General features: G+C 39.4%; 1 protein-coding gene across 1 annotated transcript in view; it reads left to right on the top strand.

Annotated features, from left to right (window-relative positions):
• Positions 1–13,485, top strand: part of adam22 (ADAM metallopeptidase domain 22) — a 77,241-nt gene extending 63,756 nt beyond the window's left edge. Inside the window, exons 24-31 of the mRNA XM_037676292.1 lie at positions 1,001–1,112; positions 1,805–1,895; positions 1,984–2,037; positions 3,516–3,716; positions 4,080–4,180; positions 4,891–4,957; positions 10,638–10,761; positions 12,795–13,485. Of these exons, the coding sequence (XP_037532220.1) occupies positions 1,001–1,112; positions 1,805–1,895; positions 1,984–2,037; positions 3,516–3,716; positions 4,080–4,180; positions 4,891–4,957; positions 10,638–10,761; positions 12,795–12,815 (771 nt within the window). The 3' untranslated portion in view covers positions 12,816–13,485. The remainder of the gene's footprint in view (positions 1–1,000; positions 1,113–1,804; positions 1,896–1,983; positions 2,038–3,515; positions 3,717–4,079; positions 4,181–4,890; positions 4,958–10,637; positions 10,762–12,794) is intronic.
• Positions 13,486–14,959: the final 1,474 nt, after the last annotated feature.

Below are 14,959 nucleotides of genomic sequence, written 5' to 3'. Positions count from 1 at the left end.
ATGGATGGATGGATGGATGGATGGATGGATGGATGGATGGATGGATGATACTTAGTTATGCCTCTCTGAAAGTGCAGATGTTTCTGGTTGTTATGTATTGATGAGTCCAAGGGTCAAGGACCTTCATCATGATCTTGATCTGTAGAAAACATCTGAAACTCAGTCACTGAAAACTCAAAAATTTCTTATCCAAGTCAACTTGTTTTATTTTAATAGCCTCCAAAAGACAACAAATTGTAGATGTATATCCAACCACTATTTCTTGAGTTTAGTTTGTTTTGATAAAATCTATCCACTGGTTCATGAGCTATTTTACTAACAGACATGCAGCCAAATGAGCACAGAGACACAGACAATTGCATGACTTACCATCTATAAAAAAGACTTTACCAAGGTGGTATTTGTTATTTTCTAATAAAATGTGTTGCTAGTTTAGACAGATAAGCATGTACTGTACATTGCCAATCAGAAAAACAAAAATACTAACATGTGGGTAATGGTTTAGATAAACAAATAAATAGTTTAAACACATTTCTGGATATTTAGCAGCTTTTTATTTATTTAATGATGCAGGCAACACATTTTTTGTGTGTTATTGGTTGTTACACTGCCACCTTCTGGTAACACATCAGAGCCAAAACCCAGGTGATCAAAACACTTTATTTTTTAAATAATAAAATCATTTAAGGTTCGGCTCGCAAACATCTACAAACCTCATGTTACTTTTAAAATGTCAAACTATGTGCATTCTAATTGTTTACTACATAAGATTTTACAGTATACCAATATCATCTTGTCAAAGAAAAATATTAGACTTTTTAGTTTAAAACTTTCCATTTGCTTTTTTCTTTTCGCCACAGAGCAAATATTTAATTTAATTTCTATTTTTTATTGCTGCTTTTGAGTTGACAAAAATGCACTATCCCAGTTTGGTCCAGGGATTCAATAAATCTTTGCTGATGAAATGTAAAACACACAGACAGGTGTTGTTGTGTTGCAGGTGTGCAGTAATGAGCTGAAGTGTGTGTGTTACCTGGGCTGGGCAGGAGACGACTGCAGCTTCAGGTCTCCGTTCAGTAATCTTGTAGTGGGACCATCTTCCTCTGTTTCAGGTACAGATTTTTTTTTTTTTAAACTCCTGTTCAAACCTTTTTTTTAGATCCTGCTTGTTTTTCTTTCTCTCGCTCTTTAACATTCAGGACTCAACGCTCACATTCACCACTTCACACTCCTTCATTCAAGCCGTTCTTTTATCTCTCTCTCGTTTGAACAACCTTTTGCTTTGCACCTTTTTTTTTTGGATATATGTGTTGGAGCCGTGTCCACTCGTTTTTAGCCACTGAACCACGCACGTCATTCTTTTGGTTTGCCATTATTTTCACACTCATTCTTTGTCGACAGGCTGATCTCTTTGACGGATTGACTCGAGGTCAGAATTTGAGTTCCTTTTTCACCGTTTGTCTCGTCTTTGTGGTCATTTTCCTTTTATTCCCACCAGCTTCTGTTCACCGCAGTTTTCGAATTTAACTTTTAGTTTAAATAGTTTTTTTTTTCATGACTGGGAAGAGATTCTGCGTGTAAGTTGCCGTCATATTAGTGCTGAAGGTGAAAGCAATTTGGTTCCTCTCAGTTTATTCTCCCTCCTTCTCCTTTCATTCTTCCTGCTAAATCTCTTGGTCTTTTGTTTTGCTGCGGCGTTTTGTGGTTTCTGTGTTTCCCCGTGTGTTTATATTGCTCAGACAAGAGGAACACAATCAGTTGACACGTGATTTGGTTCCCCTCTCTCCTCCTCTGTCTTCCTCAGGCATCACCAGCACCAACATCATCATCGGGGCCATCACCGGCTCCATCCTCTTTCTCGCCTTGATTCTGGCCGTCACGGCCTGGTGCTACAAGTGAGTGTCCACACAGACTGAGTGATCCTTTAGGACATGCACAATTTCATGGAAAAGTGCTGTAATAAAGATTCTGTTCTCTTCACAGGAGCTACAAAAAGAGGCGTTACGTTGAGTCTGAGGTTCACCGAAGATTCTGCCGGTTTGCTCCTTTTAAGACCCTTTCTCGCGTGTATTAAAGGCAGTGCTGGGGCTTGTTGGAGTGTTTTTTTAAATGGCAACAATATTTTTTATGCTACTTGATATCCAAGTTAAATTTTCTATTACCAAAGCTTCTCTTCATATTTAGGCTTAAAACCCAGTCTGTTGTTTTGAATAAATAGCTTTGAAATGCAAATTTTTAGGGGGTCAAATAAAAAAAAATACATGGTTGTAATTAAAAAAAAACTGTACATGTAAGATACAAGTTCATTTTGTTTTTGTCCAACTTTTGTAGTTTAGTCATGTAAAAGCTAAAAAAAATTCCATCCATTCTCAAGTTATTTTGAACTTTTTAAAGCAATTTGAGCATTTTTGTTTGTAATTCTGCTACAAATGTTTTAAGTTTCTTCAACTTTTTTTGCACAAAAATGGCATTTAAAAGAAACTGAAGATCTTTATGTAATGGTGTTTCACCAGATGTAACATCAGGGAGTTTTTATTTTTAAAAATCTTTAAACTTTGGATTTTATGCTGATGTAAACATTGCGTTTTAGATCTTTCATAGATGAACACAAACTTTAAAGCTTTCAAAGCTGCTTTTGAGAAAGTATCTGCTTTAATACTAGTCACTAGACAAGTTTTTAACCCCGGCTCAGATTTTTAATGATCAGCTACATATTCAGGAGACTCAGCTGTTCGTTTGATTTTCGACCTTGCAGCTTCTTCGATATAGCTGACCAGCCCTCCAGCTCTGCTTTAGTCTGCTTCAGGTCTGATCTGACTGACAGACGCTTCTCTGTAAGCCTCAGAGAATCTCTTTCCTCCTCAGTCCCCCTCACATGTGAAGTTCCCCATGGATCCATTCTTGGCCCTTTTTATTTTCAGTCTATGCTCCCCTTAGGCTCTGTTTTTAGAAAATGTATCATCTGTTATGCAGACGACACTCGGCTCTACCTTCAGTTGAAGCGCCGTCATTCTTTTTCACTAAAACCACTGCTTGACTGCCTCACTGGGGTACAAAGTAAAAACTTGAACAGCTTTAAACCTTCTAAATTTTAATGAGGACAAAAGTGAAGTTATTTTCGGTCCCGGTGCTTCTCCTACAGATCTGATAAAAGTAGATGAGTAAATAATTGCTGATTTTTAGTAACACATACAGATCTTATTGGTTACAATTACATAAAATTAACACAAAAATAAATCTGATGGCTGTACAGCCTGAAGATGTGCTAAGAAAATACAAGTGAGCAAATTAACTAAACATAAACTTGACACTAGTTACATTATTTTGTTAATTATCAGCATTTACTAATGTATATGAACAAAAGACAGATTTCTGGTAAGTCAATAAAAATACTCCTTTCAGTGGATGTTCAATTTACTGTGTGAGAAATCTGTGATGACTTCATCTGCATGTGCCGTTTTATTCCCTGTTATGTTATTTCTACAGCATCTAAAGTCGTTCCTCTGTATTTACAGACAAATCCCCCCAGGTGACTATGTCACCAAGCCGGGGGACGCAGACTCTTTTTACAGTGACATGCCTCCGGGCGTCAGCACCAACTCTGGCTGCAGCTCCAAGAAGAGGTCAGCCTGTCTGTCCCACCTGCAGATTTGCACGCTGTCCTTCACTCCCTCCTTCCCATCCATTTCTCAGCACATCTCAGTGTTTGGCTTCAGGTGTGCCATTTCGTCATCACTCATTTGTATGCCAGAAACTGTATGCAAGTGTGTGAATGGGTTGCATTGTTTAAGTCAATGACGTAGATCTCTTCTCAGATCAAGCTTTGCAACTATCATAACTTTTGACTCTGAATATCAAAATAAACAAAATGTGTGAACATTTTGGCACTGAGGACTTGAGTGGCTTATGGTGCTTTTCCCACTCAATTCCTTACATCTTGACATATTCAGCAAAAATGATAATGTATCATGGCTCCTGCGTCTTCATCGCCGCCATTTACCTTCCACTTGTTCCTCCAAACGCCGTAGACACGACAAACGGTTAATAAGCGTTGATAAACTGTTTTGTTGTTGCTGTAGATCTAACGGTCTGTCTCATTCGTGGAGCGAGAGAATCCCAGATGCCAAACACATCACTGACATCTGTGAAAATGGGAGGCCGCGAAGCAACTCGTGGCAAGGTAACGCACAGCTTATGCAGCGCGTGACGAGTTGGTTGTGCATCTATTACACAACACAGATATCAGAATATCACTGAGCAACCTGTCATTGCTGTAAATTGAATCAACAGGGCATAACATCTTTATAGAAGCCAAGTTTGTCAGTAAAATTAAATGCATTAAATCCATCTAGTATCACCCGCTGCCTTTCACACCAAAGTTTTAGACTGAGGTCATCTTATCTGAAGAAATGACAAAGTTGCAGCCATTTTGGTCATATCTCAAACAAAGCATTCTTGAACGGATGTTGCTCAATTCATTAGAGCTCAGATTGAGTGTTGTGAATCACTCTCAGCTACTACCACGTCAAACTTTAGATCAATATTGGTCAAACTAATTGAGCTATAGCCATTTTGTGTTTGCTAAGTTTGATCAGCTGTGATGGCCATCTTGAAATGAATTGACTCCAAAAGTTAATCACCTATAGAGTTAAATCCACTTATTACTTTCAGAATGTTCCATTCAAATTTCTCCATTGTTTTGAGAGATATTTTGTTAACAAACTAAGTTAAAGATGATTAAAAGCTAATTTTGCTACTGTACTGCATGGTCTCTGTCTTTAGGAAACAAACACTGTAGCTCTATTTTCTTAGATCATTACCCTGATTCATACTTTCTCGTGCACATGAATGTTTGAAAGTAAAATGTGATCAATTTCTCTTTCTCTTCAGGAAACCTGAGCGGTAATCGGAAGAAGCTGAAAGGGAAGAAGTTCCGCGCTCGCTCCAACTCCACAGAGTACGTTTCTAACCCTCGTGTTTGTGCACAAAATCTGTGACTTGTTTTAAACAAATGCTTCAAGGGTTTTATCAAATATTAAGTTTTATATTCTCTGTCAACAAATCCACTGAAAAGACCTAAACTGTTTATGAGACACCCACTTGTACCCAACAAACATTTCAATCTATTCTTGTGGCACTGCTGTTGGTTTCTACTGAATAATTTTTTTTAATGAAATTATTACAAGTTTATTGTTTTGTTAAATTCAAAGGAACTACATGAGATGGTGATCAGTAGGAGGAAATACTGTAGCTATAGGAACTATTTAGTGAATTATTGGTGAGTCACAGTTTAAGACAAAAGAAACTACAGTGCCTGTGTTCAAGTTTCTCTGTGACAAAGATGTTTGATTTTGGACCCTGACAACTAAAATTGGTCTTTAAATAAGATTTGTTGGCAACACAAAAATAAATGGAGTTGTCTTTATCCTTTAAATGTGCAACATACTTACAGAAAACTTTTTTTTATCAGATACAGAACTGTGCAAAAGTCTAAAGACATTTTTCATGTCTTTATATTATATATATCAATCGGTGATCAATAGTTTTTCAGGCTCTTTGAAAAAATATATATTTGGCTGCTCTTTTTCTTTGCTACATTGTGTGAGGACATCTGGAGTGGTAGAGAAGTCTCTTAGACCAGTACAGGACATGAATGAGGAGTACAGGACATGTATGAGGACAGCAGGACATGTTAGACTGGTGCAAGACATGTATGAGGACAGCAAGACATGTATGAGGACAGCAGGACATGTTAGACTGGTGCAAGACATGTATGAGGACAGCAAGACATGTATGAAGACAGCAGGATATGTTAGATTGGTACAAAGAGGTCAAAAGTGTGTTAGGAATTTTTTTGTCTCCAAACCCTATGTATAATTTTTCACCACTTTTTATTGTCTGTCCAAACAGGTCTCACTTGTAAATGAGTCTTTGAGGCTCGATGTGACTTATCTGTTTAAATAAAGGTTGAATGAAAATACATGTATGAGGACAGCAGGACATGTATGAGGACAGCAGGACATGTATGAGGACAGCAGGACAGTGGTGAGATGCGCTGTAGGAGTGACAGATAGCTTCAAGGTGGAGGTGGGAGTGCATCAAGGATCAACTCTGAGCCCCTTCTTGTTTACTCTGGTGATGGACCAACTAACAGATGGACATGGAGGTAGTTGGAGTGAGGACAGAGGATGCAGAGAACAAAGTGAAATGGAGGAGGATGACTTGCTGTGGTGACCCCTGAAGAGGGAACAGCCGAAAGAAGAAAAAGGCGCCGGCTGCATTTCCCTCTCCTTTTCTGACCTTATACTTGACCTTTGTCATTGAATTTGTCCTGTTTCTTCAGCTCTTGGCTCAGTCAGGCATACAAAAGGCAGATAAACTTGGGGATGAAACAGCACTGTTTCAAAATGTAACTAACAACTCAGCAAAGAACCAAGTTGGGATTTGATCATTGGGCACTTTGTCAAAAACACAGTTTGTTCACGTCTAATGCAAATTTATTTAAAAAGAACGCCAAAGATGATGCAGTCTGACACATAAAATAGTATTTTAGCATCAACTGGGTAGAAAGACCTGCTCGCCTCCATTCTGGACCTGCCATAGTGTGTCTGTTTCTCCTTCCTGTTCCCCTCAAACCCCAGCTGGTTGAAGCAGATGATCGCTCGTCCTGAGCCTGGTTCTGCAGGAGGTTTCTCCCTGTTTAAAGAGAGTTTTTCCTTTCCACTGTTGCCTTTGTGCTTGCTCAGGATGGGAGAGTGTGACGAAGTGAAGATTCAACACATCCTGCTGCCTTCCTTAGACAGAGAACTTTAATAATTGTTTTTTAAGTATGTGAATTTTCTGTTCAGTGCCCTGAGATGACTTCTGTTGAAACGTGGTGCTATATAAATAAACTGAATTGAATTGAACTGAAGTGGAAACATGACACAAAGCAGATGATCAAATGAAGGATGGTGCATTTTTCAGATCTTGTCTCGGGTCTTTGCTGAACTTGTTTCTACCTATTAAAGACACAACTTTCAGATACTCATCTTCTGCTTTAGGTGGGGTTATATTTATTTATTTTTTGGTAGGACACTTATTTTTGTCCTCCACTTGTTTATTTTCTTATTCTTTTAAAGCACAATGTACCGTCATGGCCAGTTTTTAAAAAGCAGCCGAAGAAGAGTTAGGAAAGAGCTTCAGGAAGCCTGAAAAACCTGTTCAACCTCAAAAACATGATCATGACCACTTTAAAAGAGTACAAAAATGTTTGGCTGCTTGGAAGCAGGTCAGGAAGACTTCAGGGGTGGTTTGAAACTTTTGCACAGAACTGTAACATTGCATTGGTCACATGATGCAGAGATCCCATCAGATCTTCTTCTTCAGTGTGAACTTTGAGACTGAAAAGCATCACCTTGCTCTGAACTCGTGAATAAAGTAAAGTTTTTGCATCTCTGCCTGTCGTAGAGCCTCCTCCCAGCCTGCCGTGTCTTTGTTTGTTTGTTTGTTTTGCACATGAGGTAGTTCGTTGCGCTCCTGTTGTCGTTATGAGCATGTCACTGACTGAGATGTTCGGAATGACGTGACCAAAACTGAAACTCAGTTGTCTGTTTTCATCTGAAGCGCAGGTCTGTCCGCCATCGCCACCATTTCCTCTGCACCGTGTTCAGAATGTCTTTGCTCTGCTCTCCTAAAATATCTCCTCTCTTCACTCCTCCCTCACTTGCTAATTCGTGGAGAATTTCATTTCTTTCTTTCCTTTTTTCTCCCCCCTCCCTGTGTCCATGAACATCCCCTCCTCCCCCTCCCACAGGTATTTAACCCCTCGCTCCAAAACAGAGTTTTATGACGTAACTAAATGGGTAGAAGATGTGAATAAAAACACTCAAGGACCTTTCCTTAGGTATTACTCCAGTCCATGTCCTGTAACCCACACGCTTGTTTAAAGTTCCCTCACTTTTGGTTTGATTTTGGGTCAAATTTAGAGCCATCCTCAGCATCTGTCTGCAGATTTCAAGTTTGCAGTGACATAAGAAGCTGGCATGTTGCAGCGTGGGGGGTTTGAACCGAGCATCGAAGAACAAGGAAGAAAAATATGTTTCTTCTTTAATCGTTTCCAGTGTCAGAGAAGACAGTTCTTTTTTTTTTCAGCATCTTCTTTTTATTTGCAAATCTTTATTTTCTGCTTCACTGCACTGACGTGAAAAATAAACCAAAAAAAAGCTGTTACTGCCTGTGCCAGTGTTTTAACTTTAATTCAGTCGTTTTACTCCTAATTTTCCTTATTCCCTTCTTTTGCTCCCTTTCTTCCCTCAGTCTCTTGTTACCTCTGCATGTTCAGTGTTGTCCTTTCAGTAAGTGTTTGTCTATCTGCCCTGCGTCGCTCCACCTGTCACCTGCATCGGTTGGATGTCGGCGCTGAGCCACACGTTACGGCTGCGGCTCCGACATCGTCGCTGTGCTGTTGTGGGTCAAGTCTCCGGTCGTGCTGAAGGTCTATAGATCATTTAAAACTCAGGATTTCTTCACTCCTGACAATCCAACGATCAGCACTGAAATCTATAGACCTCCATTTTACATCTAAAAGATAGAGATGCTGCAAAAGAGCGGAGAGCTGTGGAGTCTGGTGGCAGAGCAAAACGGTGCAAACAGTTTCACTAAATCGGCTTGTCCTTTCAAAATAAAGCTAAGCTATAAAATCTGAATGTTTTACTGGATTATTCACTGTACATGCCTCCAAAAATGGGAGTTAATACATAACTCTGGAACAACCATCTCCACCCTGTCCAGCTCTTTTGCCAATCCAAGACCGTGCCACACTGCAAGTGGTTCGTACGTGCAAGCTGCCACACGAGGCAGCTTCTCTCTCCCTTTGGGTCTGCTGCATTGGTGCTTGAAAGTTTCTAAAGGTTTTACTAGTCTCTAGATTTCTGCTCCAACATGACCCAAAACATCACTGGATTTAGAAGTCCTAAAAGAAAACCAATCTGAGCAAATAAAACAGACGTTACAGTGGAGTCAATTATTAAGGAAAATAATATTCTTACTAAATATCTGTGAGTGGCAAAAGTATGCAAACTTTTTTCTTAACTTGATGTATTATTGCAATTTTTCCATTAGGGTGTTAGTGGGTTTTCTGTCTTTAATTCAGGCGCTTCCACAAAATATCCTGTAATATAAAGGAATATTTCAAAACTTTTGAAGTGGGGTTCTGTGGAGAGGTCATAAACCATTAATACCTTACCTGTTGCAGATAGCTTCTTTTTTTAACTTTTACACTAATGTTTGGGGCGCATGACAGCTTAGTGCATGGCTTTTCAACTGGTGGCCCGGGGGCCAAATCACGCCCACGGGTGAGCTCAGTTGGTCCACCAATGGGTTCACTTTAAAATAAATTTAAACCGTGAGACAAATTTACTTAGACCCCTGAGCTTTTGGCTTTCAGTAACTCAGCCCCGCTGAGCAATTTAGTTGAATAGACCTGGCTTAGTGGTTAACACTGTTGCCTCACAGCACAAAGGTCCTGGGTTCAATCCCCTGTTTGGACAATCTCTTTCAGAAGTTGTTTGCGTGGGTTTCTTCTGGGTACTCGTTTCCTCCAACAGTCCAGAAACATGCAGGTTTAGACTGGCTTCAGGCTTAGGCCTTTCTTAAAAAAAGAGATCTGTGATTTGCCTAGTTAAATAAAAGTTAAATAAAATAAAGAAATGATAATTTCACATCCAGTAGAAATGTTCCTTCATAAAGTTCCTCAGGCTGCATCAAAAGTACTTCAGTTAGCATCTTGTATATAAAGACCATTCTAAAACAATAGCTGTATTGCTCTTTAACCCTCTCCTAACTGTTCGCCTACAGATGTGTTCAGATTCCTCTTCACACATCAAAGGTTTAATTTGATCATTCTTACGAGGGCAGCCTGGCACGTTTGCTGCACACGTCTCACTGTTATTCCACTCAAAGTAACTGCTTGTGTACTTTTGCTACTCAGAAATCAGTTTGATTAAATCTGTTTTTGTAATTGCTCAATCCCGAGTACACTAGTTTTACTTAGTTATTTTAGTCTTATTCTACTTTTTTAATTTGTGTGAAAATACAATGATATTTTAGGTCATTTTTATACAGAAGCAAAGCAGACTTCATTAAAAAAAAAAAAAAAACTTTTAAGCTCCACTGTATGCTGCTCTTTCCCAGCTCTGGTCTGATTTGCCATCAGAATCATTTTACCATGATCACTGGTCCCTATTCATCTTGTAATCAAACTGACTGATCTAATCGATCAGCTGAAGCCTCCTTAAACAGCAGCTAAAGATAGATTTTTGTAACCAAGAACTCTGAAAGTTGCAGGAAACTGACAGGAGCTGGGAATGACCAAGGTTGCTCTTAAGAGCCAAGCTTCAGTAAAAAAAAATACAATTAAATAAACTTGTTTTGCCTGTGATGTACAATAAGAGCTTTTAAGAGCAACTTCTCTCTTCAAGAAGGTAAAACTGGAGCAGCTCAAGCAGGATGTTGCCCAAAGTCACAGATCTAATGTTAGCTCACCATTCTGCATCAGCCTCAATTATCTGTCTGTGTCTTTGGTCAGCTCAGTCGGTGCACCAGCTATGAAGGAGACAACGGAAGTTGAACAGTGTCACCTCCTCTCTTTTCTTCAGGACGCTGTCCCCTGCCAAGTCTCCCACCTCCTCCACAGGATCGATTGCATCCAGCAGGAGATACCCGTACCCAATGCCTCCGCTGCCAGACGACCAGAGGAAGGCCAACAGGCAGAGTGCCAGGGCAAGTACCAGTCAGAAACACTGCTGGTTTCAAACCAGACCGTAACACCAATAACTAACTGGAGACATGTCACTGTGGACTATCAGTTAGTTTGGGATTGATGGTTTCTTGTTGCACATGTAAAGCCAGAGTTTCTGTGAATTCAACAGCAGGTTGACTTGAAACACATCAGTGAAGGCTATTATAATACAGATCTGGGCTGGCAGGCCTCGGATTGACAAAGTCTTTCGGACGAAAGACAAAATGTTTCTCCCAAAAAGAAACTGTCCAGATGACCTGATTTAACCTTTTTTGTATTTATTTACCTGGATGATTGAGCTTACAAACCTTTTTTTTTTTTTTTTTCTGTTTTAAACCAGAAAGTGTTGCTTTGGAGGGACAGATACTTGTTTGTCCACAGTTTCAGATTAGATTAGTCAAAAAATTTGTTCCATAAATTTGACTCAAAACATATCAAATTAAAGATTGAACTACAGACAGATTTCCAACGTTTAAATGACCCTCTTTGGGAATAAAGTTAAACTAGACAGAATAAAGCATTGCAGACTTAAGTTTTTGTTAGAACTTTGTGATCAGAGACAGGTTGTTGTCCTAATTCATGCATTCCTGGAAAGACTGCATGTTCATCAATTTGCATGCCAAAGTTTTCAACTAAGATTTTTACACAATCTGCTAGTGTTCAGAGTACAGTAGAGACAATTTAGAGTTACCAATCAGCCTAACATGCATGTTATTGGTCTGTGGGAACTAGGGGTGCACAGATAAATCGTCCGGCCGATTTATCTGCCCTGATTTCCTTAATTTTGGGAAACTGGAAATCGGCCAATTCTTACATGAGAAACCGATTTTTGTAGTTTTAACAATAGTCTGAACTACTTTTGTATTTCAGAGCACTACCCCATGGCCAAGTTTGTATTGTTTCTAGGGTATTGTTCAGGGGTATGTGTTTCAACAAAATAATATTGGAAAATTGAAGGTGCATTGTGACCTTATAACACCTGAGAGTGTCGCTTATAAAACAAAATCGGTATCGGCCAAAATCGGAATCAACAGGTCAGATTTTTTTAGAAATCGGTGATCGGCCAGAAAGCTGCAATCAGTGCACCCCTAGAGTAAACTAAAACCCACACATGCACGGAGAGAACTCTCCACCCAGAAAGACCCCTGGATTCGATCCAGCGACCTTCTCGCTGAGAGGCAGCAGCTCTTCCAACTGATCCACCGTGCCACCCTGAGCTGAAGTCACACTTACAAAATGAGCTACTTCTGAATTATTTATCTTTTTTTTTTTTTTTCAATGGTCTTCAAGAAAAATTTGTTAAATGTGGCTCAATGCTGTCTAGCACCACCAAAAACCTAAATTAAATCTTATTTTTGGCAGTTTATCTGTTTGCCTCTTTCCCAATTTATGTTCTCACATATTGTGGTTTTTTTCCGTTTGTTTCACAGTTTAAAAGTTTGACTGAAATTTATCCCAAGGAACGATCAATAAGTGTTCATCTTCAACACACACCACTTATAGACAGGACTGCAGCGTTGAATCACTAAACATAGCAACAAAACAAACCACTACTTTAAATAAATCCTGACACTAACGTCCTAGCCTCAAAGAGAAACTCTTTTCTGCAAGTAGCTAAAGTTTGTCCCAAAAGTTTTTTACTTTACAGTGAGTGTTCAAACAGAACGTCGTTCAGTGTCACTGAAATGAGCTGCGCTCTGTTCAAGTTCATCAAATAAAACACTTATTAATGCACACAACCATTCACATTCCCACTCCTAGGGACAATTTAAAATTGCCAATTAACCTAACATGCATGGTTTTGAACTATACATGTTAAATATGTTGACAAAATCATTTTCTTTAGGGAGAATAAGGATTTAATTGGCTAGTGTTTTTTTATTTTAGTGTTATATTCGTAAAAATGTGCATGGGACTAGTAATATCAGTCACAAAGAGACTGAGTATTAAAAGACAGATGTCAAAATGTCTTTCCTTCCTTGTTTTGTCCTCCCCTCCCTTCTTCTCTGTCCAGCTGTGGGAGACGTCAATATAACCCCGATCTCGTCCAGTCTGCAAAAGCCCCGAAAGAGTTACACTTCTCTTCTTTTCTATGAATGGAAAACACAAGAAATGAAATAAAATGGACTCTTTAAAGCTACTAAAGAGAAAGCATGAGGCCTCCCCACCCCTCCACTGGACAGGAAGTAGAGGTTTTGTTCGATGGTACGAACACCTTCAACGTCGTCTCTTACAGACGGTGTCTCTACAGGATGATGAGGAGAAACCAGCTTGGCATCAATTTCAGAGCATCTGGAGCTCAGTGAGAGCTGTTCCTTTCAGCTTAAGCTTCGTAAACAGGACTTGACCCCCCCCCCCCCCACCACCACCACCACCACCACCACTCTAATGCCCCCCTACACACTCACTGTTACCATTCTTTAGCTCGGCTTTTGGCCAACCAGAGGAGGCAGGAAGAGCCCGATAGATTTTTCCAGACAGATTTATGTTGGGTCACTTCTGATGTGAATCACTGAACGTCTACCACTGTATGCATGAGACAGCCCTGTTTACCAGCTACTTCCCCCTACTGAGAAAAGCAGCAGTGCGATCTGAAAGAATAGCATGCGAGAGAGGAGCCATTTTATATTTTATGCAGGTTTAAAACCTCCTCTCCTCTGACAGTAACCCTTGCATCGCCATTTATACTACATAACTCTCAACTTGGACCCATCCTGCCCTCCTCTCCTTTTCCTCCTTTCCCGTTGCTCATGTGTTTGTGTAAATATGTACAGTAAAATACACAGAGTAAGTTTTTGCTCTTATTTTGAGACAAACCCATAGAGAGAATTCTCGGCTCTCTTTTTGTGTGTGTGTGCTGTAGACAGAAGCAGATGTCTGTAGATGCATATAAAAGAAACCCTGCAGCCATTCTTCTGTCAGGGCTAATATTTTTGTCTGCATTATTTTCCCTGCTCTGTGACATTTCTTCAGCAACAGCAGAATGTCTTTTTATATTCTCTTAGCGTCATTTCCATCCATGTCTGTGAGAAAATGTCTAGTAATGACTGTGACACACACCAGTATTATTTTAGCCAAGTTCAGATAGTTTTTACATGCCATTTCCAAGTGAGGTGAATGAGACATGCTTATAGTTATAGATGTAAATCATGTTGTTTTGGACATTTCCCAGTGTTTTGTATCTTATATTTAGGCGTTTGAGACCAGTGTGCTGCCGCTTTCACCGTGGCGGCGCAGGCGGCGCCTCAGTTCGTTTAAATGTGAGACGAAGAGGTGAACGTAGCTGCGAGATCTCGGACAGAATTTGGAAAAGGTGATTTTAAATGTGCATTTAGCTTTGATGATTTGAGATGTTTAGCCTTGTAAATGATGCTGTACAGTGCTTGCTGTTTGAGCTTATGGAGACCAACAGCATGAGAAATCTTTAACAAATTTAAATTTCATCTTTGGCTGGATACTGTGGGACCATAACCTGAAACGAGCATGTCACTGAAAAGTGTGTGTCCCTTCACTGCACTTTTTGTTTCAGATGGTTTGTGGACCACAGACTCTGCTTGTTGGGACTGTTTAGGGCAGGAAGTTGTTGGGGTTTAAATTAATGAGTGCAGTGTTGTGCTTTGGTTGTAATGGTGCAGCTATTTAGGGTGGTTTTCAGGCAGTAAGGATTCACTGTTCTACCTTGTGTAGAATATCATCTTAAAGGAATAGTTTTGAACTTCTGAAGTGGGGTTCTGCAGAAAGGTTGCGAACAAATATCTTACCTGTTGTAGATAGCTTTCTGAACAACCTTTGTTTGGAGAAATTGTTTTAATTCTGACAAGACTGATGGATTTCTGCCTTCTTACAAACAACTCCAAACTCAAAAATGTAAGTGCTAATTTAAAAAAATCTTAATTTTTTATAAATGTTTCATTACATAGGTATTTGTATAAAACTCTTATTTGCAAACACAAATGGCATAAGCAGCAGCACTTAGTGTGCAGCTTGGAACACTCCGTGCAGGAACATATTTCTAACAAAATAACCACGCTATGTGAACTCATTGACAATAATAAAAAAAAAAATTACATAAACTATGACATTTTTGAGACTGGAGTTTTTGAGACAAAAACAGTCCTTTGATCATATTAGCTTCTTTATTCTTGTTTAAAAAAAATGGTGTGTTTATTTTGTACTTGA

This window comes from Nematolebias whitei, chromosome 5 (assembly GCF_014905685.2).
Source record: "Nematolebias whitei isolate Nwh7 chromosome 5, NemWhi1, whole genome shotgun sequence".
NCBI classification, from domain to species: Eukaryota; Metazoa; Chordata; class Actinopteri; order Cyprinodontiformes; family Rivulidae; genus Nematolebias; species Nematolebias whitei.
The sequence above is the reverse complement of the archived record's forward strand: the minus strand, read 5'-3'. Positions and strand labels throughout refer to the sequence as shown.